General features: G+C 43.7%; 1 protein-coding gene across 2 annotated transcripts in view; it reads right to left on the reverse strand.

The window, feature by feature from the left end:
- The window catches only part of PIWIL2 (piwi like RNA-mediated gene silencing 2), a 1,291,255-nt gene that overhangs the window by 780,590 nt on the left and 486,470 nt on the right, over positions 1-24,195 (reverse strand). For both annotated transcript variants that reach the window (XM_069213952.1, XM_069213950.1), the window contains exon 11: positions 6,802-6,882. In XM_069213952.1, the coding sequence (XP_069070053.1) occupies positions 6,802-6,882 (81 nt within the window). The remainder of the gene's footprint in view (positions 1-6,801; positions 6,883-24,195) is intronic.

Below are 24,195 nucleotides of genomic sequence, written 5' to 3' on the forward strand. Positions count from 1 at the left end.
CCCGAGGTATGAGAGTTTGCTCTCTTACGAGCTGCCCCGACAACTACCGAGTCTGGAGTTAACTGCGTTGTAATATAAACAGGATCTGTTGGCGGTGACTTGTACTTTTTCTCCACTCTTGGAGTTATGGCTCGGCCTTTAACAGGATCCTGAAAGATTTTTTTGAATGTTTTAGCATTCCTGGGAGCATAGGTAGTCTTTGGTACTGGCTATGAGTGGAGGTTAGCGTGTTAAACAAGAAGTCATCCTGAATTGGTTCTGAATGCAAGGTGACGTTATGGAAAGCAGCTGCCCTTGCGATCACCTGTGTGTAAGATGTACTGTCCTCAGGAGGGGACGGCCTGGTAGGGTACGAGTCTGGGCTGTTGTCCGATACTGGAGCATCGTAAAGGTCCCATACATCGGGATCATCTTGACTCATGGCAGTATGAGTCAGGGAGTGCATCAGTGGAGGAGTTGCTACTAGTGATGTGTGCACTGATGGTGGTGGAGAAGGTGGTGGAGTTGTTTTCTTTGCCACCTTTGCCTGTGGCTCCTTGTCCTTTTCGTGAAAGGCAAGTTTTCTTTTTGTTTTAATTGGAGGAAGAGTGGTTATCTTCCCTGTGTCTTGATGAATGTGGAGCCTCCTTTGAGTATAGTCTGGCTCTACAGCTTGAAGTTCCTCTCCAAATCTATGTTTTTTCATTTGGGAGGCCAATCCTTGTTCCTCTGTATAGGAACCTGTTTTCGGCTCCGAGGCTGGATGTTTCGGAACCAAAACTTTTTCAGAGGTCTTTTTAGGCTCTGAAGAAACCTTTGTAATTTTCGGCGTGGTGGTGTCTCGATGCCGAATTTGTTCGGTGCCGCTGTGACGGTGCCGAAATTTCTCAGAGCCGATGTCTCGGGTCAGAGATTGCTGTGTAGCGGTATCTCGACCGGAGTCGGATGACTTCGACACCAGCATGCCCTTTTTCGGTGCCTTGGAACAGTCACCGCTTGTTTGGGTTAAGCCATGGCCTGTTGGCGGTGGCGTCCCCTGGGCTTTTGTTGACTTCTCGTGAGTCTTATGTTTCGACGTCTTACTCACGGTTTTCGGCGTTTCTTCGGCCTCGAGCTCTTCCGAGTCCGACTCTTGGATAGAGAAAGCTTCCTCTTCTTCCTCGAAACGCTCTTGTTCTGTCGGCGTCGACGCCATCTGCAGTCTCCTGGCTCTTCGGTCTCTTAGCGTCTTTCTGGACCGAAACGCTCGACAGGCCTCACAAGTATCTTCCTTGTGCTCTGGGGACAAGCACAAGTTACAGACCAGATGCTGATCCGTATACGGATACTTGTTATGGCATTTTGGACAGAAGTGGAATGGGGTCCGTTCCATCAGCCTTGAATTCACACGTGGCCAGGCCGACCAGGCCCCGACGGGGGATCGAAAAAACCCCAAAGGGCCACCGGATCTCTTCTAAATTCGGTGTCGATCTGTTGTAACTAACCCGATACCGAACGCAAACAATACCGACGTTTTTTCCGAGATTCTAACTAACTTTCCGACCCGAAACACGGAGCGAAAAGGAACACGTCCGAACCCGATGGCGGAAAAAAACCAATCTAAGATGGAGTCGACGCCCATGCGCAATGGAGTCGAAATGGGAGGAGTCCCTCAGTCTCGTGGCTCGAAAAGACTTCTTCGAAGAAAAACAACTTGTAACACTCCGAGCCCAACACCAGATGGCGGGATGTGCACAGCATGTGTATCTGCAGCTACACATGCCATCGAACATATATATATACACACACACACGTACGTTTGATTTCTGGATCCATTAGTAAAAATACACATCTGGACAATACAAGAACTGCTTCTGCAGGGATTCGTAATACAGCTTTGATGAGATCCAAAGTCAACAATTTTCAATATGAAAGCAGAGAATACGTTATTGCAAGGATCCTGATGTCTGTAAACATACACAATGAGAAACTCTGACTGGAGAACCCATAGCTGTAACCAGCAGGAATGGCGTATTCCTGTATTCTTTTCAGAAATTAATAACTTTTGTACAGTTCCACACTCTTATGTACGAGTTCATATGGTTTTATCTACGGCTAATTCCACAGGAAACATTTTGGAGGAATTCAACACTTTAAAGAAAGGTAATAGTCCAGAATGGATCTATTTGTTTAACGACAGATGAAAAGAGAAAATATAGAATGCGTCATGTACCTTTGTAGAAGAACTGCATTGTACTTTCTGCAGCTAGGTAATGTGAATGTATAAGGCTGACATGTAAAGAGCCAACTGTAGGATAAAAGCTTTTAAAATAATCCACTTTTACTACTGTCTACTGCTTTGATATTTGCAAAGATCACCAGAGGCCTTCAAATAAAACCGTTACTCGCCATTTATTACAACGTGCCTCTGAAACGTTACTATGGAATTTACCAAAGGGAACATCATGATTCAATGCATTGTAGAGCTAACTGAATTGACTTTCAAAATTCTGCTACAGAAGCACTCCTGTCAAAACTTTATTCTGTTTAGGAAGCTTAATCAGCCTGGAGAAACACTCAAAGAAAAAGTGAGACTTCTGTCAGTCCGGACTTGTACCATAAGAAAGATTTTGATAGAAACATGAAAGAAATACTATCTTGAATATAAGTGACATACCTGGGCTAGTCAAAGGATAAGCCAGTTAACACTACGGTCTGTTATGTTTGATAACTATTGTAAAAGGACCATTTTCTGTCAGTAGTCATCAAGCTGAAGCAGCAAACAGACGTCACACGTACCCAGCTGTAATGCAAGGTCACAGACACAATAGGAAGCTGATGTATATAAGCAGAGGAAGACGTGGACCTGGAATCCATGTGGGACTGGAGAATTCACTTCCAATCTCCCGTTGGTACTGCGTAACTGATAAGTTACAGAAGACCCCCTCACTGAATAAGTCAGCTTCCCTTAGATGCTGCCGAAATTGCCTATGCGTAGTAATAAGCAGTGGACAGAGGATTCTAACACTGAAATACCCAAAGAGTTTACCTCTTTGGACATGTCCGTGAACAACTCACTGCCCCTAAAATAAGAGCATGAATTGTAGCTGCACACGAATATTGGAACCTATAGGGAGCATAGGCACAAGCTCAATCATTAACAAGCTCTCCCCTATTTCCCGATTTGTAAATTAGAGATGCAAATAATCATAGGGTTCAGATGGGGCGGAGCTCCACTTCACATTATCTAATTATGACCGGATTACAGAACAGCAAAGTCCCATGCTCCTTATGCAGTGGATTATGTCAATGCGCTTTAGTGCTTACAGGAACCCTAAGGTATACCTAGCATGAAAACTGAATGACTGCTAACATTAGGTAGCCTAGCCCTTCATATGTTGGAACTCCCCTTGGGTGAATTATTGCATCCAACTGGGACGCCAACATTTCCATTCAATCAAACTTTTTAATACTGTATGCCATGATCCCTATCCTTTTGCTTGTTCATAATGTTCATAATGTAGTACCATCATTGATGTAGTACATGACTAGTTCAGACTAGAAAAATATATTTGGTTAACTTTTAATGAATAATTTGATTCGGTGTTCTACACTAAGGGTTTACCTGCATCCATGCTAGACTGACTAATGCCCATAGCTGGATGTTCTTTTGGTTGGCTAACACGATGGAATTAACCACCTGCTGCTGATAATTATTTTTTCTAGAAAATTTCAGAAAGGACTTCATAAATTAAAACCTTTAGCCCCAGACCTAGGTTCTTTACAACACTAGTCTCTTCTTCTAGGGAAGTATTATATTTGTCAAATTATTATTCTCTGCCAGATGACTCATTAACAAGTCCAGAAAGACACAAGGTCACTTCATAATCATTTTGCTTACTAGTCACTACTGAAATACTAGCTTCAGTTGCCAAGGGCTAACATCTACTGCAAAAGCATCCATTCACTATCATAGGATGGGAAGTCTTGGGGGCCACTGACTCGCGCTGAAAGAAGTGTGATCAGCAATGTTTGATTTGTGCAGGTTTTTGCCCAGGCTCGGCACCGGCATTTATTTTTAAATAGGGACTCTTGCTTATGAGAGTTCACCACATGGCGACAATATCAGCCTATTTTGTAGCCACATAATAAGAGTTTAGCTATTCAGTTTATAACAGCAAATTATAACATTTACAATTGCAGACCATGCCTACAGTTTGGAGTGACCTGTAATATTCTAAAATGTCACATTTATTTCACGGAGATGGTCAGAAGGTAATGTTGGAACTGGTTTTCCACATGAGTGGCAGGATTTGTGGGTGGTGCCAGCTGCAGTGGCATACATTGGCCCCTCACTGAGATGGTGAGAAGGTAATGTTGGAACTGGTTTTCCACAGGAGTGGCAGGATTTGTGGCTGGTGCCAGCTGCAGTGGCATACATTGGCCCCTCACTGAGATGGTGAGAAGGTAATGTTGGAACTGGTTTTCCACAGGCGTGGCAGGATGTGTGGCTGGTGCCAGCTGCTGTGGCATACCTTGGGCCCTGATACTTCTATTTTACCAAATGTCAGAAGACCACAGAACTCTGATTTCCAGTTTGTCAAGATTAACTCACTTCCAGAGGGAAGAAATATTGGTCACCTCAGTGGCCATTTGCGGTGGAGTGCAGAAGGAATTCAAGCATATACGGTGGCTGTTACCAGCCACCACAGGAGACCCTGAGCCAGCTGCAGGGAAATCCAAATACTGACTTTCAGGACTTCCCAATACTGTGCCTACTGAAAGAAGAGGCATTACTGGAGTACATGAATGGAAAACAAAGTACAAGGGTCCAGAGAAAAAACATGAAATAAGCAGGCCAAAAAGGCAAAGGCCTGTCAGGGACAGAAAAGGAGCTCCCTCCACAGAACCAGGACCACAGCCTGGATGTCCCAAAGTCAGAGGGAAGGTCAGAAGGTCTTGAATGAGACTGTGCCAGCTCTGTCCTGATGAAGAAAATACACTTGGAAGCCTGGGCGTGGAACTTCAGGAAAATGACTGAAAAGTAATAACAACTGCTATGCAATTTTTCCTTTCACATTATGCCATCTTGATGCTGAGAACGAGCCTTAAAATTAACACTTTAAAACACAAAATGAAACAGAAACGTTTGATCTAATTAGGGGAATGGCCAAGGTTTGAATGATCACCAAAATTCTACGAGATCTTGCATTATGCAAATGTTTTTCATTCCACTTTTGGGCAGCCATGACTGAACCCCGAACTTCATAATTTTAAAATGGGGAACCATAAGCCAAAAAAAATCCTTGACCTCAGTCTTCAACTGAAGAATAGAGATGTTTTTTTGTATGATTTTTAGGATCATAGGGCCAGATGTACATACCATTGTTATGGTTGCAAACACTCAGAAACTTAGTTTGCGACCACAAAAAGCTTTTTCTTGTATAGCAACCCCAATTTTAGGAGTCTGTAAAGTTTATGAACCTTAACATGAGATTGCAAATGGATACTGATTCAGGTCCTGATTTACAAAGGGCCTCTGCACTCGTGGCGGTGGCCTGGCACTCATGACAGGGGTCTCACACTCCTGCTGGGACCTCCGTACAGCATTTTCCATTGTGGAGTGTGGTGCCTCAGCCACGAGTGTGGAGGCCCTTTGCGAAACAGTCCCTTAGTGTTTGGAAGGGGCGTTTTGTGCGAGTCCCTCAACAATCGAACATGTATCTGCTGCATCAGTGGTTTGCAACCATAATTCCAGTTTCAATCCAGTAAAAAGTTACCCACTTCCAAGTTGGCATGGTAACAGATTTGCAAAGGTAGAGGCATCCCTTTGGTCATCTTCCCCTTTGTGAATTTTTTTGTAAAGGTTTCAGGAAAAACTGTTAGTGATGCAGGGGACCACTGCCAACTCTGTGAACCTTTAAAAAAAACTACATATAATTTTAAAAGCAAACCTGTTTCCTTTAAAGAAAACGGGCTGCTCAAATAAATATTTCTTTCTTTAAAATTAATCACATACATGGTGATCTACTGACGATTACAGGCCACTATCCTTGTGATTTTGTCTGATCTGAGTGAGCCGCAATTTGTGATCTCTCTCATAATTATTAACGCGACTCCGTTTCAGAATTTTACAAGCTGGACTATAAATACATACGTTGGTTAGCAAAATGTAATACTGCTTGCAAAAAGGCTACTCACAAATTTGGCTCTTGAGCCTTACAGCTAACTCGGAGTCTACTTTTATGTCGCAGAGAAACCCAGAGCTGATAAAATGTGCTCAAACTGCCAGTCTAACAACTGTGCTACTGTGTTCTAATCATGTCTCAATTCAAGCATTTTTTTGGCAGACTCAAGAGAATATTACTATCGTGAAGTCATGGACTAACAAAAGTGTTAACCAGTGAAACCCAGTGAGCAAACACTAAGTATAGGAGTAACCTGCGCAGTAGTTAGGTAAACCCAATTATCAGATTGGCTATCACCTCCTGGGGCAAAGATTGTAGACCAGTGGATGACAGAAACAGCACTCTCAAAATGTGCAAGAACAAATATGGACGACCAGAGACATGCTTTGGTTGTGACTAGCAAATGTAACTAGTTAATGCGAATCATTAATACAGTTCGAACTTAATCTGAATGTCAGTCAGCAGCCAGCGTATGTGGTAAGATACTTATTACAGCAATATTTTGCCATTCACTGTTTGAGCTCTAGAACTTGTGCATGGTTTTAAATTGCGTAAGCACACCTTACCTTTACTGCGGTAACAGAGCGAAGTGTGAAGCAGGTATTTGCATAGCACAGTGATTTCAACAATGTAGGAATTCCTAAATCTGACCTACCTGTACTGATGTAGCACTGTAGCGCTTGAAGGATCAAAAAAATTTCTCCCCACCAGTTTCATATCCAATATTCTCATGACCCTGAAAGAGAATTTCCCATGACACATAAGGTTTGGCCAAATACCACATTGGGTCCTCGTGTACATGTAAATCACATAAAATAGGCTTTATAACTACCAAGCAACTAATAACAATCATTTGCAACGCAATGGGTCTCGCGTCTGTTCGAGTTAGCGCTACTAGCGTTCTAGGCTCCTAACCCGACTTTTCTTGCCACATAAATTGAAAATGAAAAGTTAAACAGTTTCACATAAGGAGGCCGATTCACAGCGCCATGAGCATCAGCGAGAAGAGACACACAACACAAAAGGGAAAAATGTTCTCTCGCAGTTAAACTAATCGGTAATCGTGCAGTGCAATTAACCATGTAACAGGGGCGATGGCCAAGGCGGTAACAAAAGGTAAATCATTTACTAATTTGATCCAAGGATTTTTTTTGAAGGGCAAGCCACGAACGAGTGGTAGTGATGGGCGTGAGGTGGGCGTTGTTAAAAGCCCAGATACATACCAACACGTCGAAAAAGCAGCGCCTGACCGCTACAATGCCCGACCTAAAAAAGCTGTGCATTTTTCTGTTGCATCTGAGTTTCAGTTCTCTAAGATGTTCGGACATTTTTTTTTTTTTTTTGTGCAAAATTGAGAGATTCATTATACATTAATTATCTGATTTTGAAGACGTTGTCAATTTTCTTATAGTAGAAAGGTGACCTGAATGAGCAATATACACTACACTAAAATGACCTGTTTCCAAATATGGTATTAGGTTAACAAGAACCTGGAATTATGCTAACTCCACTTTTACCAACCCAAACGTCTGTGTCTGCTTGCTTTTGACTATGTCCTGCTTTGACTGCATTATTGAACAACTTTACCACCCTAATAGGTTTAGAATATGACCACTTCCTTCTTTCAATAGTTTTTTTTCCTCACTACGTCTTTAATTTTTCATTTGATAACCGTCACTGATTTTCTTCTGTAGAAAATGCCCTTTCTGTTGCAGATTTTTTTCTCACCAGATACTTACTCCCTTTCGTCACTTCTTCAATGTTTTTTCCTTTATTCACGAAGGCTCTATTTACTGTTGTTGGGCTCTCCCAGTAGTCGTGTGTGGAGTCAGTTGATAAGTTACCTCTTTTATCATCATCTTCATTATTCAGTTTGGAAGGTAAGAAAAATGAAGATGGACCAACATTTAGCATTTTTAACTATGGTGGTTTCAGAAAGCTCTCACACAATACCAGAAGCAAGCAATAAACTTAACTCACTACTCACTGCATGACACTGACACGTATAAAAAAATCATCACTGGAATGTTTTATGATACCCGTTGCAAATAGGGTCTGCCCACTTATTAGATACGTTTTTTTTGTTGCTTTTGATCACCTGTTTTTGGACATTTATTGTGCATGAGTAACATTACCCGAGTCACACTTCGTGTAATTTTATGATAAACCGAACTGTGCAATTTTACTAACATTGGGCACTTTTTGAGATAAGGCTGCTGTGCATCGTTGGGGGGTTGGGGAGAGCCACCAAGCTTGGCTGGTTACATGTAAACACGTGTACGCAAGGGTACAGGCTGCATGGGAGAGACTACAGTTGTGCACAGCCTGGTTGCTGCACACAGGTACCACCCTGCCTGTGGCAGTTTTAAAAAGCACATTTGACCTGTGAAATAACCCCTTCTGACAGGCCTAAACCATCATTTCAAATATTGTGAAGTCACCAATAAATAGGATTTACTGCCCATAGAAGCAGGGTGCAGATATTTTATCCCTTAGCTGCTGACCCCCTCCCACCCTTGGCATTTTACTGGGACATAACCACCCTCTTTTTTTAAACTATTTTTTGTGCTTTCCGCCTCCTTCCAGTTAGTGACAGAAATGGGTGTGAAACTAATGCTGGATACAGGACAGCTAAACATTTCTGAAAAGTAGACAAAATTCTGAATTCAGAAAGAGGTCATTTGTGTAGATCCATCAAGGTTTTCCTACAGAAACTAATAGCTAAAATAAACAAATATTGAAATTGAGGTGAAAAAAAGAGCCATTGCTGTCCACGTTTTCTTCTATAACTTTTTCCAGTTATGGCAGATTTTTGAAAGCAATATATCGTTACATCTGCTGGACTCTTCTGGCTGCAGGGATATATGGGGCTTGTAGGTTCAGCAAAAACCCTGGGTACCCGGAGCCAATAAATGAGTTGCACCTTGCAATGGGTTTTTTGTTGTATAACGGGTATACAGCAATTTATTTGGTGAAATATAAAGACTCAAAAATAGGTATCAAGGAAACCTTTGTACTTCCAAAATGGGCATACTAGCATGTAAATTACAGGGCATTTCTCAAATAGACTTCTTTTTTAAGTCACTGTCTTACATTTGGAAGTAAGGAATGTAGAGAAAGACAAGGGATAAGAACACTTGTTCTTCTATTCTGTGTTCCCCCAAGTCTCCTGATAAAAATGGTACCTCACTTGTGTGGGTAGGCCTACTGCCCGCGACAGTAAATGCAACGTGGACACATCACATTTTTACATTGAAATCTGATGTGTTTTTTTGGAAAGTGCCTAGCTGTGGATTTCGGCCTTTAGTACAGCCGGCACCTAGGGAAACCTGCCAAACCTGTGAATTTGTGAAAACTAACACCTAGGGGAATCCAGGATGGGGTGAGTTGTGGGGCTCGCAACAGGTTCTGTTACCCAGAATCCTTTGCAAACCTAAACATTTTCCAAAAAAACACTTTTACCTCAGATTTCAGTGCTGCAAAGTTCTGGAATCTGAGAGGAGCCACAAACTTCCTTTCACCCAGCATTCCCCCCAAATCGCCCGATAATAAGGGTAAGCTCACTTGTGTTGGTAGGCCTAGTGCCCGCGACAACAGGAAATGCCCCAAAACACAACATGGACAGATCAAATTTTTACATTGAAAACTGACATGTTTTTTTAAAAGTGCCTAAGCTCTGGATTTTGGTCTTTAGCTCAGCCAGTACCTAGGAAAACCTACCAAACGTGCATTTTTTGTTTTTAAACTAGACCCCTAGGGGAACCCTTGATGGGGTAACTTGTGGTGCTCTCACCAGGTTCTGTTACCCAGAATCCTTTGCAAACCTCAAAATTTGTATAAAAAAAAACAAAACAAAAAAAACACTTGTTCTTAACATTCCTGTGATAGAAAGTTGTGGAACCTGAGAGGAGCCACACATTTTCCTTCCACCCAGCATTTCTCCAAGACTCCTGATAAAAATGGTACCTCACTTGTGTGGGTAGGCCTAGTGCCTGTGTCAGGAATGGATCACACAACGGTCAATGTTAGTCCTTACATGAGGGCAACTGTTGACCCTGGGGTGATCCATTCCTGATGAAGGCACTAGGTACATGCACACAAGTGGGGTAGCGTTTTTATCAGGACAGGTGGGGAAACACTGGGTGGTAGGAATTTTGTGGATCCCAGCATATTCCTGTAGTGTGTTTGACAGAAATGCAAGAAAAAAAAGTTTTATTCAACATTTCACCTTCTCAGGGTATTCTGGGTAAGAAAACTTTGATTAATCCACACAAGTCAAACCCCAGTGGACTCCCCCGGGTGTCTAGTTTCCAGAATAGTCTGGGTTTGGTAGGTTTCCCTATATGGCCACCAAGCGCGGGACCATAAACGCAGGTGCCTGCCTAACAAAACCAGGTTGCTTTGTGATAGGTAATTTTGATGTCTTCACAATACGATTTGGGCGGCGGAATTTGTGGCTGAACTAAATTGGGGAGCTCCCAAGAGAGCACTCTCTCTGTGCTTGGCACCACATGCACCTGCTCTCTGGTTTGGGCTAACCCGCCATTGTTCCGCTACACAAACTGTGCTTGCGAAGGGACAGCAGGACTGTCCCCATCACCTCCCTCAGAATCACTGGAAGAGGAGTTGTCGGAAAAACCACTCCCAGAGTCTGCGCCATTGTCCTATCCCTCAGATGCTGTCTCAGTATCTTCTGTGCCAGTCTCTGATTTTACACCAGAGCTGTCCTCTAACCTGTTTGGGCTTGAGCAGCAGTCATAAAACGAAACACCATCTCTGCTACTGGCTAAACTCTCGCTCTAAAACACTAGCCTACGTAGACAGTCACAAAATTGCTGGTGGGTGTGTGTGTGATGCGTGCAACAGTAAAGGTCAGTCACCTTACCTATGCTTCTTCCCTCAATCAGCACGTTCTCTCAAGACACTCAAAAAAACAAAAAAAGACACACTACTACTTCACCTTGTCACATACCAATCGTCATAGTCTTTAGCGCCTCTGGCTCCTACTCCAACAATCATTACTGGTGCTCTCACTCCCACTCCCATGACCAACTCCCCTGACACCCTCACTACCACCCAGTAAAAGTGCTCTTCATCTGTCCATAGCCCCCCTTGCACATACATTTCATTTGTATTATAGCGCAGGTAATGGCTGGCTTTACTAATCCACTCAGCTATTTACATAAAATACAGATTTGATCTTTTCAGTAGGTATATAAACCTTCTGCGCTACTTTATGGCATCAAAACTGCCACTAGACAAAAGTCGGATCCTTTTGTAGCAGAAACATAATCACAAGAGTTACTTTACCTTTTTATTGCTGCCTAAAAGCTACAGTTGAAAAGCATCAGTTGAACTATGTGCATTGCTTTGAAGACACAAGCTGCAACTGCATGAGAACTGGTAGCATTTATAAATATATATATATATATATATATATATATATATATATAATCTCTGTTTGTGTGTATAAAGAGATCACTTTTATATGTGGGTGTGGTTTTCCTGGGGGACAATATATATATATATATATATATATATATATATATATATATATATATATATATATATATATATATATATATATATTTTATCTTTAATAGCTGTATGGTTTCCCTGGGGCCATAGTTGCCCTCAGGGAAACCATAAAACTATTTTTTTTTAAAAAGGGGGGTGTTGGGAGTTGCCCTGCCCACGGTGGACACCCTGTCAATTTCATAATATATTTTTTTTTAAATACCCCCAGGGGTAAACGTACCTTTAAAAAAAAAAAAATATATATATATATATATATATATATGGAAAATGTCACTTACCCAGTGTACATCTGTTCTTGGCATTAGTCGCTGCAGATTCACATGCTGTGCACAGTCCGCCATCTGGTGTTGGGCTCGGAGTGTTACAAGTTGTTTTTCTTCGAAGAAGTCTTTTCGAGTCACGAGACCGAGGGACTCCTCCCATTTCGACTCCATTGCGCATGGGCATCGACTCCATCTTAGATTGTTTTGCCCGCAGAGGGTGAGGTAGGAGTTGTGTATGCTAGTAATAGTGCCCATGCAATGGAGTGAATGCGTATGTACATAATAAAGTTTTAAGTAATATATTTACAAATGTTTAAGATCTACTTCTAAACGGCTACAGGCTCCCGGGGAGGCGGGTGGACGCATGTGAATCTGCAGCGACTAATGCCACGAACAGATGTACACTGGGTAAGTGACATTTTCCGTTCGATGGCATGTGTAGCTGCAGATACACATGCTGTGCATAGACTAGTAAGCAGTTATCTCCCCAAAAGCGGTGGTTCAGCCTGTAGGAGTTGAAGTAGTTTGAAATAATGTTCTTAATACAGCTTGACCTACTGTTGCTTGTTGTGCAGTTAGCACATCTACACAGTAGTGCTTGGTAAATGTATGAGGCGTAGACCATGTTGCTGCCTTACATATTTCGTTCATTGGAATATTTCCTAGAAAGGCCATGGTAGCACCTTTCTTTCTGGTTGAGTGTGCCTTTGGTGTAATAGGCAGTTCTCTTTTAGCTTTAAGATAGCAGGTTTGAATGCACTTAACTATCCATCTAGCAATGCCTTGTTTTGAAATTGGATTTCCTGTATGAGTTTTTTGAAAGGCGATAAATAGTTGTTTTGTCTTTCGAATTAGTTTTGTTCTGTCAATGTAGTACATTAGTGCTCTTTTGATGTCTAATGTATGTAGTGCTCTTTCGGCTACCGAATCTGGCTGTGGGATGAACACTGGTAATTCTACAGTTTGATTTAAGTGGAACGGTGAGATTACTTTTGGTAAAAATTTAGGATTGGTCCGTAGAACAACTTTATTTTTGTGTATTTGAATAAATGGTTCTTGAATGGTAAATGCTTGAATTTCACTCACTCTTCTTAGAGATGTGATGGCAATTAAAAATGCAACTTTCCACGTTAAGTATTGCATTTCACAAGAGTGCATGGGCTCAAAAGGTGGACCCATGAGTCGTGTTAGGACAATGTTGAGGTTCCACGAAGGAACTGGTGGTGTTCTTGGTGGTATAATTCTCTTTAGGCCTTCCATAAACGCCTTTATGACTGGTATCCTAAACAATTAAATTGAGTGCGTAATTTGTAGGTAAGCAGAAATTGCCGTAAGATGTATTTTAATGGAAGAGAAAGCTAGGTTAGATTTTTGCAAATGTAGTAAGTATCCTACTATTTCTTTTGCAGATGCGTGTAAAGGTTGAATTTGATTATTATGGCAGTAATAAACACATCTTTTCCACTTATTTGCATAGCAGTGTCTAGTGGTAGGTTTTCTAGCTTGTTTTATGACCTCCATACATTCCTGTGTGAGGTCTAAGTGCCCGAATTCTAGGATTTCAGGAGCCAAATTGCTAGATTCAACGATGCTGGATTTGGATGTCTGATCTGTTGTTTGTGTTGTGTTAACAGATCTGGTCTGTTGGGTAGTTTGACATGAGGTACTACTGAAAGGTCTAGTAGTGTCGTGTACCAAGGTTGCCTTGCCCATGTTGGTGCTATTAGTATGAGTTTGAGTTTGTTTTGACTCAACCTGTTTACTAGATATGGAAGGAGAGGGAGAGGGGGAAAAGCGTACGCAAATATCCCTGACCAGTTCATCCATAGAGCATTGCCTTGGGATTGATCTTGTGGGTACCTGGATGCAAAGTTTTGGCATTTTGAGTTTTCCTTTGTTGCAAATAGATCTATTTGAGGTGTTCCCCAAATTTGAAAGTAATTGTTTAGTATTTGGGGGTGAATTTCCCATTCGTGGGTTTGTTGGTGATCTCGAGAGAGATTGTCTGCCAACTGGTTCTGAATCCCTGGAATAAATTGTGCTATTAGGCGAATATGGTTGTGAATCGCCCAATGCCATATTTTTTGTGTTAGGAGGCACAATTGTGTCGAGTGTGTCCCTCCCTGTTTGTTTAGATAATACATTGTTGTCATGTTGTCTGTTTTGACAAGAATGTATTTTTGGGTTATTATGGGTCGAAATGCTTTCAGCGCTAGAAATACTGCTAACAGTTCTAAGTGATTTATGTGAAACTGCCTCTGATGTATGTCCCATTGTCCTTGGATGCTGTGTTGATTGAGGTGTGCTCCCCACCCTGTCATGGAAGCATCCGTCGTTATGACGTATTGTGGCACTGGGTCTTGGAAAGGCCGCCCTCGGTTTAAATTTGTACTGTTCCACCATAGAAGCGAGATGTATGTTTGGCGGTCTATCAACACCAGATCTAGAAGTTGACCCTGTGCTTGTGACCATTGTGATGCTAGGCACTGTTGTAAGGGCCACATGTGCAATCTTGCGTTTGGGACAATGGCTATGCATGAAGACATCATGCCTAGGAGTTTCATTACCATTTTGACTTGTATCTTTTGTGTTGGATACATGGCCTGTATTACCTTGTGAAATGTTTGAACCCTTTGTGGACTTGGAGTGGCAATCCCTTTTGCTGTGTTGATTGTCGCTCCTAAGTATTGCTGTGTTTGACACGGCAAAAGGTGTGACTTCGCGTAGTTGATGGAGAAACCTAGCTTGTGAAGGGTCTGTATGACATAGTTTGTGTGCTGTGAACACTGTCTTAGCGTGTTGGTTTTGATTAACCAGTCGTCTAAGTACGGGAACACATGTATTTGCTGCCTTCTGATATGTGCAGCTACTACTGCCAGGCATTTTGTAAAAACTCTTGGTGCAGTTGTTATTCCGAATGGCAACACTTTGAATTGGTAATGTATTCCTTGGAATACAAACCTTAGGTATTTCCTGTGTGAAGGATGTATTGGTATATGGAAATACGCATCTTTTAGGTCTAATGTTGTCATGTAATCTTGCTGTTTGAGCAGTGGGATTACGTCTTGTAACGTGACCATGTGAAAGTGGTCTGATTTGATGTAGGTATTTAGTGTTCTGAGATCTAGTATTGGTCTCAGAGTTTTGTCCTTTTTGGGTATTAGAAAGTACAGTGAGTAAACTCCTGTGTTTTTTTGTAGATTTGGTACTAATTCTATTGCGTCCTTTTGTAGCAATGCTTGAACTTCTAGTCCTAGAAGCTCTATATGTTGTTTTGACATATTGTGTGTTTTCGGTGGGACGTTTGGAGGTAATTGGAGAAATTCTATGCAATAACCATGCTGGATAATTGCTAAGACCCAAGTGTCTGTTGTTATTTCCTCCCAAAGTTTGTAAAATTGGCTTAGTCTTCCCCCCACAGGTGTTATGTGATGGGGTTGTGTGGCTTGTGAGTCACTGTTTATTTTGAGGAGTTTTGGGGCCTTGAAATTTTCCTTGATTTCTTGGGAATTGGCCCCCTCTATATTGCCCCCGAAAACCTCCCCTTTGATATTGACTCTGGTAAGTAGGCCTTGTTTGTGAGGTTGTGGTTTCTGTGGGTTGACCTCAAAACGCTCCCCTAAAAGGTGTTTTCCGAAATGTGCCTCTGCTCTGCGGGGAGTAGAGTGCGCCCATGGCTTTGGCTGTATCGGTGTCTTTTTTGAGTTTCTCAATGGCAGTGTCAACCTCCGGCCCAAACAATTGCTGTTCATTAAATGGCATATTGAGCACAGCTTGTTGGATTTCCGGCTTGAACCCTGAAGTGCGCAGCCATGCGTGCCTTTGTATCGTGATTGCAGTGTTTATTGTCCTTGCAGCTGTATCTGCTGCATCCATGGAAGACCGTATCTGATTATTTGAGATACTTTGTCCCTCTTCTACCAACTGTTGCGCTCTTTTTTGGAACTCCTTGGGTAAGTGTTCGATGAAATGTTGCATTTCATCCCAATGAGCTCTGTCGTATCTTGCCAAAAGTGCTTGTGAATTGGCAATACGCCATTGATTTGCTGCTTGTGCTGCAACCCTTTTTCCCGCAGCATCAAATTTGCGGCTCTCTTTGTCTGGAGGTGGTGCGTCTCCTGAGGTCTGAGAGTTGGCTCTCTTACGAGCTGCCCGACAACTACTGAGTCTGGTGTTAGTTGTGTTGTAATATAGATTGGATCTGTTGGCGGTGGCTTGTACTTTTTCTCCACCCTTGGAGTTATGGCTCTGCCTTTAACTGGATCCTGAAATATTTGCTTTGAATGTTTTAGCATTCCTGGGAGCATGGGAAGGCTTTGGTACTGGCTATGGGTGGAGGATAGGGTGTTAAACAGAAAGTCATCCTCAATTGGTTCAGAATGTAAGGTGACGTTGTGAAATTCGGCTGCCCTTGCGACCACCTGTGTGTATGATGTACTGTCCTCAGGTGGTGACGGTTTTGTGGGATAGGAGTCTGGGCTGTTGTCAGACACTGGAGCATCATAAAGGTCCCATGCATCGGGATCATCCTGACTCATTGTAGTATGAGCTGGTGAGTGCATCAGTGGTGGAGTTGTTGCTGGTGATGCATGTATTGACGGTGGTGGAGACGGTGGTGGGGTTGTTTTCCTTGCCACTTTTGCCTGTGGTTGCTTGTCCTTTTGTTGAAAGGCAAGTTTCCTTTTTATTTGGGGAAGAGTGGTTATCTTCCCTGTGTCCTCATGAATATGAAGCCTTCTTTGCGTGTAGTCAGGCTCTACAGCTTGAAGCTCCTCTCCAAATCTATGTAATTGGGAGGTTAATCCTTGTTCCTCTGTATAGTAACTAGTTTTCGGCTCCGAGGCTGGATGTTTCGGAACCGAAACCTTTTCGGAAGTCTTTTTAGGCTCCGAAGAACCCTTCTTTGTTTTCGGCGTGGTGTCTCGGTGCCGAAATTCTTCGGTGCCGCTGTCTCTGTGCCGAAGTTTCTCGGAGCCGCTGTCTCGGCTCCGAGGTTGCTGTGTGGCGGTATCTTGACCGGAGTCGGAAGACTTCGACACCAGCATGCCCTTTTTCGGTGCCTTGGATCGGTCACTTAGTTTTCGGGTTAAGCTATGGCCTGTTGGCGGTGGCGTCCCCTGGGCTTTTGTGGACTTTTCGTGAGTCTTGATTTTCGACGTCTTACGGTTTGGTGTGTTTCTTCGGCGTCGAGTTCTTCAGAATCCGACTCGCGGATGGAGAAAGCTTCTTCTTCCTCCTCAAAATGTTCTTGACCTGTCGGCGTGGACGCCATTTGTAGTCTCCTGGCTCTTCCGTCTCTCAGCGTCTTCCTCGACCGAAACGCTCGACAGGCTTCACAAGTATCCTCCTTGTGCTCGGGGGACAAGCACAAGTTACAGACCAGATGTTGATCCGTATACGGATACTTGTTATGGCATTTTGGGCAGAAGCGGAATGGGGTCCGTTCCATCAGCCTTGAAGTCGCACGTGGCCGGGCCGACCAGGCCCCGACGGGGGATCGAAAAAACCCCGAAGGGCCACCGGAGCTCTTCAAAATTCGGTGTCGATTTGTTCTAACTACCCGATACCGAACGCAAACAATACCGACGTTTTTTTCCGAGATTCTAACTAACTTTCCGACCCGAAACACGGAGCGAAAAGGAACACGTCCGAACCCGATGGCGGAAAAAAAACAATCTAAGATGGAGTCGATGCCCATGCGCAATGGAGTCGAAATGGGAGGAGTCCCTCGGTCTCGTGACTCGAAAATACTTCTTCGAAGAAAAACAACTTGTAACACTCCGAGCCCAACACCAGATGGCGGATTGTGTACAGCATGTGTATCTGCAGCTACACATGCCATCGAACATATATATTAAAAAAACAATTTTCAGAGGGGGGGCGATTCCCCCCCCCCTCCCCTCCCAAAAGTGCTGTTTCAGGAAGGGCTCGATTGAAAGGTGAGAATCTCCCCTTTCAAACAAGGCCTTCCAGAACGGTGGTGAGGCCTTACCTCCGCTTCCTGCTCCGGTGGGGAAACCAGATTGCGATGTCAACACGCCATGTCACAAAGGGGCGGGTAGAGGGTCACCGGGAGACACAGAAACTCTGCTGTGTCTCCTGATGGAGGATTAAATAATAAAAAAAAAATCCTTGTGCGATGCAGGGATTTTTTTTAACCCCCTCCCTGGTGTCGGCCACTGGTCGTGACCTGCACAAGGGAGGTAGTGTGGGAGTCGGCCAGTGGCCGACACCCACACTCGAGAGGTTAACGGTAGGACATGTAGAAATTAATGTTGAAGATTTCTTTACAGTGAAATATCCTCCAAAAACATTTTTACTATAACAAGGCTGGCTGCTGCTATCGGGAATCACTAAGAGAAACACAGGAGAAAGCTAAGGCAGGGAGCCAATAAAATCAGCTCCCTGCAAACTGCACCTTTTGGCAGGCCTGGAGAATGTAAAAAAAATGCTAAGGAAGGGGAAGGGGTTTCAGGTGGAAGACTGAGTTTGCCACTAAGAAAATAAAGGAGCCCAAGATCATCGAAATCAGCCTAACAGGACCAGAGCTAGTCATCTTGAAAAGATCTGATCTTTGAACCATTCCCCTTGGAAAAATGGAGATCGTTGTACCCATAGCACTACATCGCAGACACCTTGCGCCAAGCCCTTTATCTGATCACGGGGTTCAAGAGCGTTGTATACCGACGGCAGACACTCCAGACATTGCTAGTGCCAAGCCCCCTATCTGATCAAGGGGTACAAAGCATTCTATCGCAATGGCAGACACCCCTGAACTCCTAGATAATGGAGTCTGGCGTGTTTAAAACTTTCTTCATACATAACAGCATAAGTTTGTTTGGGGATGAGGGGACATTCAACAGCAGAGAATAATCGTTTAGGTCAGAAAGCTCCCTCACTGTCAGCAGAAAGAAAACGGCATTAATTGATAGGAAGGAGTAGTCTCTAAACTTAAGAATTATAGCATCCTTGAAGGACTAAATACAGAGAAAGGTCCTATGTACTTACATAGAGAAATGCATCTTGGTCCTGCTTTGTTGTGTCAAGGTGTGTGGGCATGGGGGGGGAGGTACCAGACGGTGCCCGGGTGTCCAGCTGGAGCCGTAGGAATAGGGGCTGTCCAGCTGCAGTGGATGAGCATACTCTAGTCGGCGGTAGAACAAAGGGGATGTCCAGTGAGCGAGTGGTACAGGCTGTACCGAGAGGGGTTGCTGGGCTGCAGTGCAGTGCTTCTGGTCGCAGGAGTGGTCATCAGTACCAGGGCTACATGCAGCCCTGGTTCAGCTTCTTCCTGGCTCGGCCCTTCCTGCTCTTATCCGCATATGCAGTTAGGCAACCAATGGCAGGAGCTGCAGTCAGTGCAAGCGCTAGCACCAGCAGAACTCCTGGGAGATCCGGGAGTCGACCAGCAGCTCCCTGGCTCAGAGAAACCCTGTTGCCGCTCCCTCTTCCATCGTTATGTCCCTCCGAGTAGTGCAAATGGCAGCAGCAATAGGTCAATTCAGAGGTCTTCAAACTTTTTTATGCCGCGCCCCCCCAGTTGAAAAATAAAAAACATTGGGCCCCCCTCAGAATTTTTCACAATTATTTTGTAAACATGGCAATGTTAAATATGTCTAAACCTATTTAAACATTGCAGTTAAGTACTGTTACCTTTTTAAAACTGCAATAACATGCTTCTGATTAAAACAAAGGCCTGTTATCTGTATAATATTTATTTTGGCCAGAGTCTGGGGCCCCCCCTGGGATCACTTGAGGCCCCCCTAAGGGGGCCCGCCCCCCAGTTTGAAGACCTCTGGGTCAATTGAAGACGGCCTATGCTGCCCACCTCCTCCTCTTCCTGAACTCCGTCCCCATCGCCAGCTCTCCAAGGCACTTGTACCGGGTGGGGCAGTGATGTCACAGATGCAAGGCCACCTCTGGTATGGAAGGGACATCACTCCTGGAGCTACTCAGGATGGTGGCAGCAGGGTAAGATGCAGGGGTCCATGCAACACATGGTTGCAAACAGTGGTGACGATTAATTCCACCGGCAGCAGAATTTATTTAGTAATTCCGTGTTACAAGATTAACACCAAATAACTAAATTCCTCCAATTCCACCAGCAGAATTAAAAAAGTCCACCCATCCCTAGGCTCAGTGGCAACTTAAATTGGGGTCCTGAGACCCCCTTCTCCAGACCTTGAAGATCAACATTGGGTCCCAGGATCCCATCTGCAAGACCCAGAAGACAGGAGTTGGCCACCCACCACTGGAGCATGAGAGAAGTGCTCCTGCACTGCAGGAGCAGAAGAGCTGATGCCGGCTCCCCCCTACCTGGAACACCAGTCTTACCCCTGATGAGGCGTTGAAGTGCTTTTCGGCGAGTAGCACACATTTTAGTTATTTCTTTTTTTTTTTTTTTTTTAGCATAGCCAGATTTTATCTTCTTGTTCTTATATTTTAATCAGCTGCTTCTTTCCAAGAAGACCATGTTATTCGCGTTGCACATTTTATCTGTAATTTGTACAACGTGCACTCTGTGCCCTGCTCAAGGCTGTAATTTATGGTGTGTGATAAGCTAACTTGTATTACCTGTCCAGGAGCTCAGGTGTGTTGCTTGAATGCGGAGTTACTGTAAATAAATCAAAGAGAAGAGGTGTCTATCAATGCAGGAACAGTCTCTTTTAATTAAACGCAGTGGCCGGGAGAGCGCAGTACAGAATCGGGGTCTCTCTCAAAGTTAGAGTTTTGAGCATCTTTTTATACAGTCATGAGGTGTAATAAAACAATTGAATACATTCTTTGAGAAAGGAATCCGGGTTTGTTCATGAGGCCATAGATCTGTCTGTCTGATAAAAGTGTGCAGGTGGATCTTGCGTGGACAGTGTGGGCCAGTAGGAAACATGTCCAGCATGGAGAGCATGTGATCACTGTGTGTAGTGTGTGTGTTGAATCCTGATTGGCTGTGTGTTCCTAACCTCATGCGGCATCTAACTTTATTGTGTTTTGAAAAAACTTACCCCTCCGGACAAATTACTGGGGGCAATTGCCTAGGATCTTTGTGGTGTTGCTGCCTATCTAGGAAATCAATCTGGGTCTTTCGAGTTTTGAATGCTTGTCTATGGGCTACATGTCACCCCACCTGTGATCTGTCAATCAATTGCCTCAGGCCTGGGTCACAGGGACTGCCTGGCTTGGAGTTGACGGGGAGGTCATGTCAGTTGGAATCGACAATAGCAAAGCAAGTTTGTTGTTATGCTGGCCACATCATGGCTTACATTGACAATGTTTTTATGCATATCAACAGTAGTCCAAATTTTTTAGACACATTAGTACGTCAAGCCTGTTCTTAGAACCCTGAATGGGTCATTATATTAACAACACATACTCCTAAAGAGGGGAAAAAGGCATTGATGTCACGTCTGTCCTGGGATGCACATCATGCCACATACAGCTTTGCTGATTCTCACGCTGACTCTTCAGCTTCCCAAGAGGATTGCCATCCAGAAAACAGGCAGACCTTTGCCATCTTACTTAGGTATGGGATTGGGATTACTCTCTTAGATTGGGACAGGCAGAAGGTTTACCACCACTATGCTCTCAGACCTAGACATAGGGTATAGGCAGGAATATCTATGCCAGTGGTTCCCAACCTGTGGTCTGGGGACCCCTGGGGGTCAGCGAAGCCTCCTCAGGGGGTCCGCGACTGCTTATAAAATTAAATAATATTAACAGATTAGGTCCCCAGTTTTCAGTAATGACTCAGTGGGGGGGGTCCCCGAATTGCAATGAAGATTCAGTGGGGGTCCCCGGGCTCCAATTATGATAAAGTGGGGGTCCACAGAAGCAAGTCAAAAGGTTGGGAACCACTGATCTAGGCTTTCAGGAATCACACAAAATGGTTGAGTTGTTTATCTTCTTTACACTGGTTGCAATAATGATTATCGTACTATGTTTCATTTGCCTCATTATCGCAACTCATGCTTTTTATACTAGGATGCTACTGCTTCAACAAATGCAATGAAATCCAGTATGCATCTCATGTCCTGCCTTGGCATGTGTGAGTCAGTGAGTAAATGAGTGAAAGGGGTATGATCTGTTTCCACAACTTCCCTGAGGAGTCAGTGTCATGTTTAGGTTGCCACAAATCGCCTTTTTCTTTCTAGGATTGAGTGAGGAACTGTGGGCAAGCCAGGAGTTAGCCCAACAGCTTCCACAGTGGTGTGTGGCTGACTCAGTCTCCCGCCCTTGGTGGTGCTGCCGCCGCCCTAAACACACAGTCTTTTTTTTTTTTTAATATATCTTTTGTTGCGTTTATCAAAGGATTACAACATATAACAAACGTAATTACTAAATTAGTTCCCAACCGTGTGCTCTAACCCCCCTCCCCCCATCTTGCACTTAGTACATCATCTAATAATCTTATTACGACAATTCTCTGCTGTCAGGAAGCAAATCAGAGTTCCATGGTTTTTTTATGTGGTGGTTGTGATTGTCTGCTCGGAATCTGAGTCAGTGGTGGAAGTGTTATCCTCTGATGTGGGAGCATCCATTGTCTTTAGGTTTTCCAGCAATGAGTCCCATTGTGTGGCATTGTCTCTGGGCCTTTGTCCCTGTAGAGCTTCTTTCAGCAAAACTGCACTCTCAGTTTCAGCCCATTTCTCTAGTGCATCTTGCCATCTATCCACTTGGGGAGCTCCTGGGTCCTTCCAATGCAAGGTTATCTCTCTCTTTGCTAGTATCAGCGCCAGGTCAATGAACCTATTGGTTATTTTTTGAGCTGAGTGGCGAGGGAAGTCCCCCAGGATTGCTACTACTGGAGTGGGTGAGAGTGATCTTTCTGAGCTGGAGGATATTTTCCTAAGTACTTCTGTCCAATATGGATTGATTTTCGGGCAGTTCCACAGCATATGCATTAGGTCTGATACTAGTTCAGCGCATCAGGGACATTTAGAGTTGTTCGTGTTGTTGAGTTTGGTTATCAATTGTGGGGTTAAATAGGCTCTATGATAGATATATAGGTTTATCAGTTTGAACCTTGCATTTCTGGATGCTGAGTAAATGTGGGAGGTGATTCTAGACCATTGGGTGTCCTCTATTGTAGTATCTAGAACGTCTGCCATTTGGATCTGAGTTTATTCATTGGTAAGCAAGTGCTGTTCTGTAGGGATCTGTATATTCCCGAGATCACCCTCCTCTGGTCCCCCATTGAACAGAGGAGCTTACAGCCTTCATGTATGGCTGGTTCGCATGATTTTGTGCCCCATAATTTTTTATTAGTTTTGATTAAGGCATTGTGAATGAGGAACAAGCCAGAGGGGAGATTGAACCGCTCTTGCAGTTCCGTGTAAGCGCAAAGTTTTCCGTTGCTGAATAAGTCTCCCAATTTCGTAATGCTGTATGTTATCAGTTTGTTAGTGTGCGCTGTGATGTGTCCCTTCGAGATGAGGTTTAAAGATATTAGGGGGGCCTCAGGTGTATAAGGGGCTTTTGTGCAGGTGCGTTTTAGGAATTGTTCCCAGCAGTGTCTCGTCGCTTCCCATTCTAATGGAAGCTGTTGTTTTGTTTTTTTGGGGTTCAGTAGAATACTTAAGATATTTTCTAGTGGACAGTTTAGTGGGATCTGCAAATCTTTTGTGCTTGGGGGTTCCCTAATTAATTTTGCTATCCATTGTAGTTGCCCTGCCAAGTAATATATCTCTAAATCTGGGGCGGCTAAGCCACCTTCTGAGGTGGGCCTTCGGAGAGTGTGGAGTGCGATTCTGTGCCTATTCGGCCCCCATATAAAATTCGCGATTAGGGAATCTATATTTTTGAACACTCTTTTGGGGATTATAAGTGGGATAGTGGAGAAGTAGTATAGCAGCCTGGGTAGTGCAATCATTTTAAGTAGGGCGACTCTCCCAAAGACTGTTAGGGGTAGTGTGCTCCAAAAGAGAATATTAGCTTTGATTCCCCTAATTGCTCTCTGTATGTTCTCCTCTAATAGGTCTTCTACTTTGTGGTATATGTTGATCCCCAAGTATTTTAAATGTGTTTGGGGACCAGGGTAGACCTTTGGTGTCTGTGGGTTCCGATGTGCCACTGGTTAGTGGAAAGATGGAGGATTTTCTCCAGTTGATTCGGAGTCCAGAAGCTTTCCCATAATTTTCTAACATATCTATTGCCCCTGGTAAGTCTGCATCCAGATTCTTAAGAAATCGTAGCATGTCGTCTGCGTATAGGGCGATGTAGTGTGTCCAGCTGTTGAATAGGATACCCTCAAA

This window comes from Pleurodeles waltl, chromosome 11, assembly GCF_031143425.1.
Source record: "Pleurodeles waltl isolate 20211129_DDA chromosome 11, aPleWal1.hap1.20221129, whole genome shotgun sequence".
Classification (NCBI taxonomy): Eukaryota; Metazoa; Chordata; class Amphibia; order Caudata; family Salamandridae; genus Pleurodeles; species Pleurodeles waltl.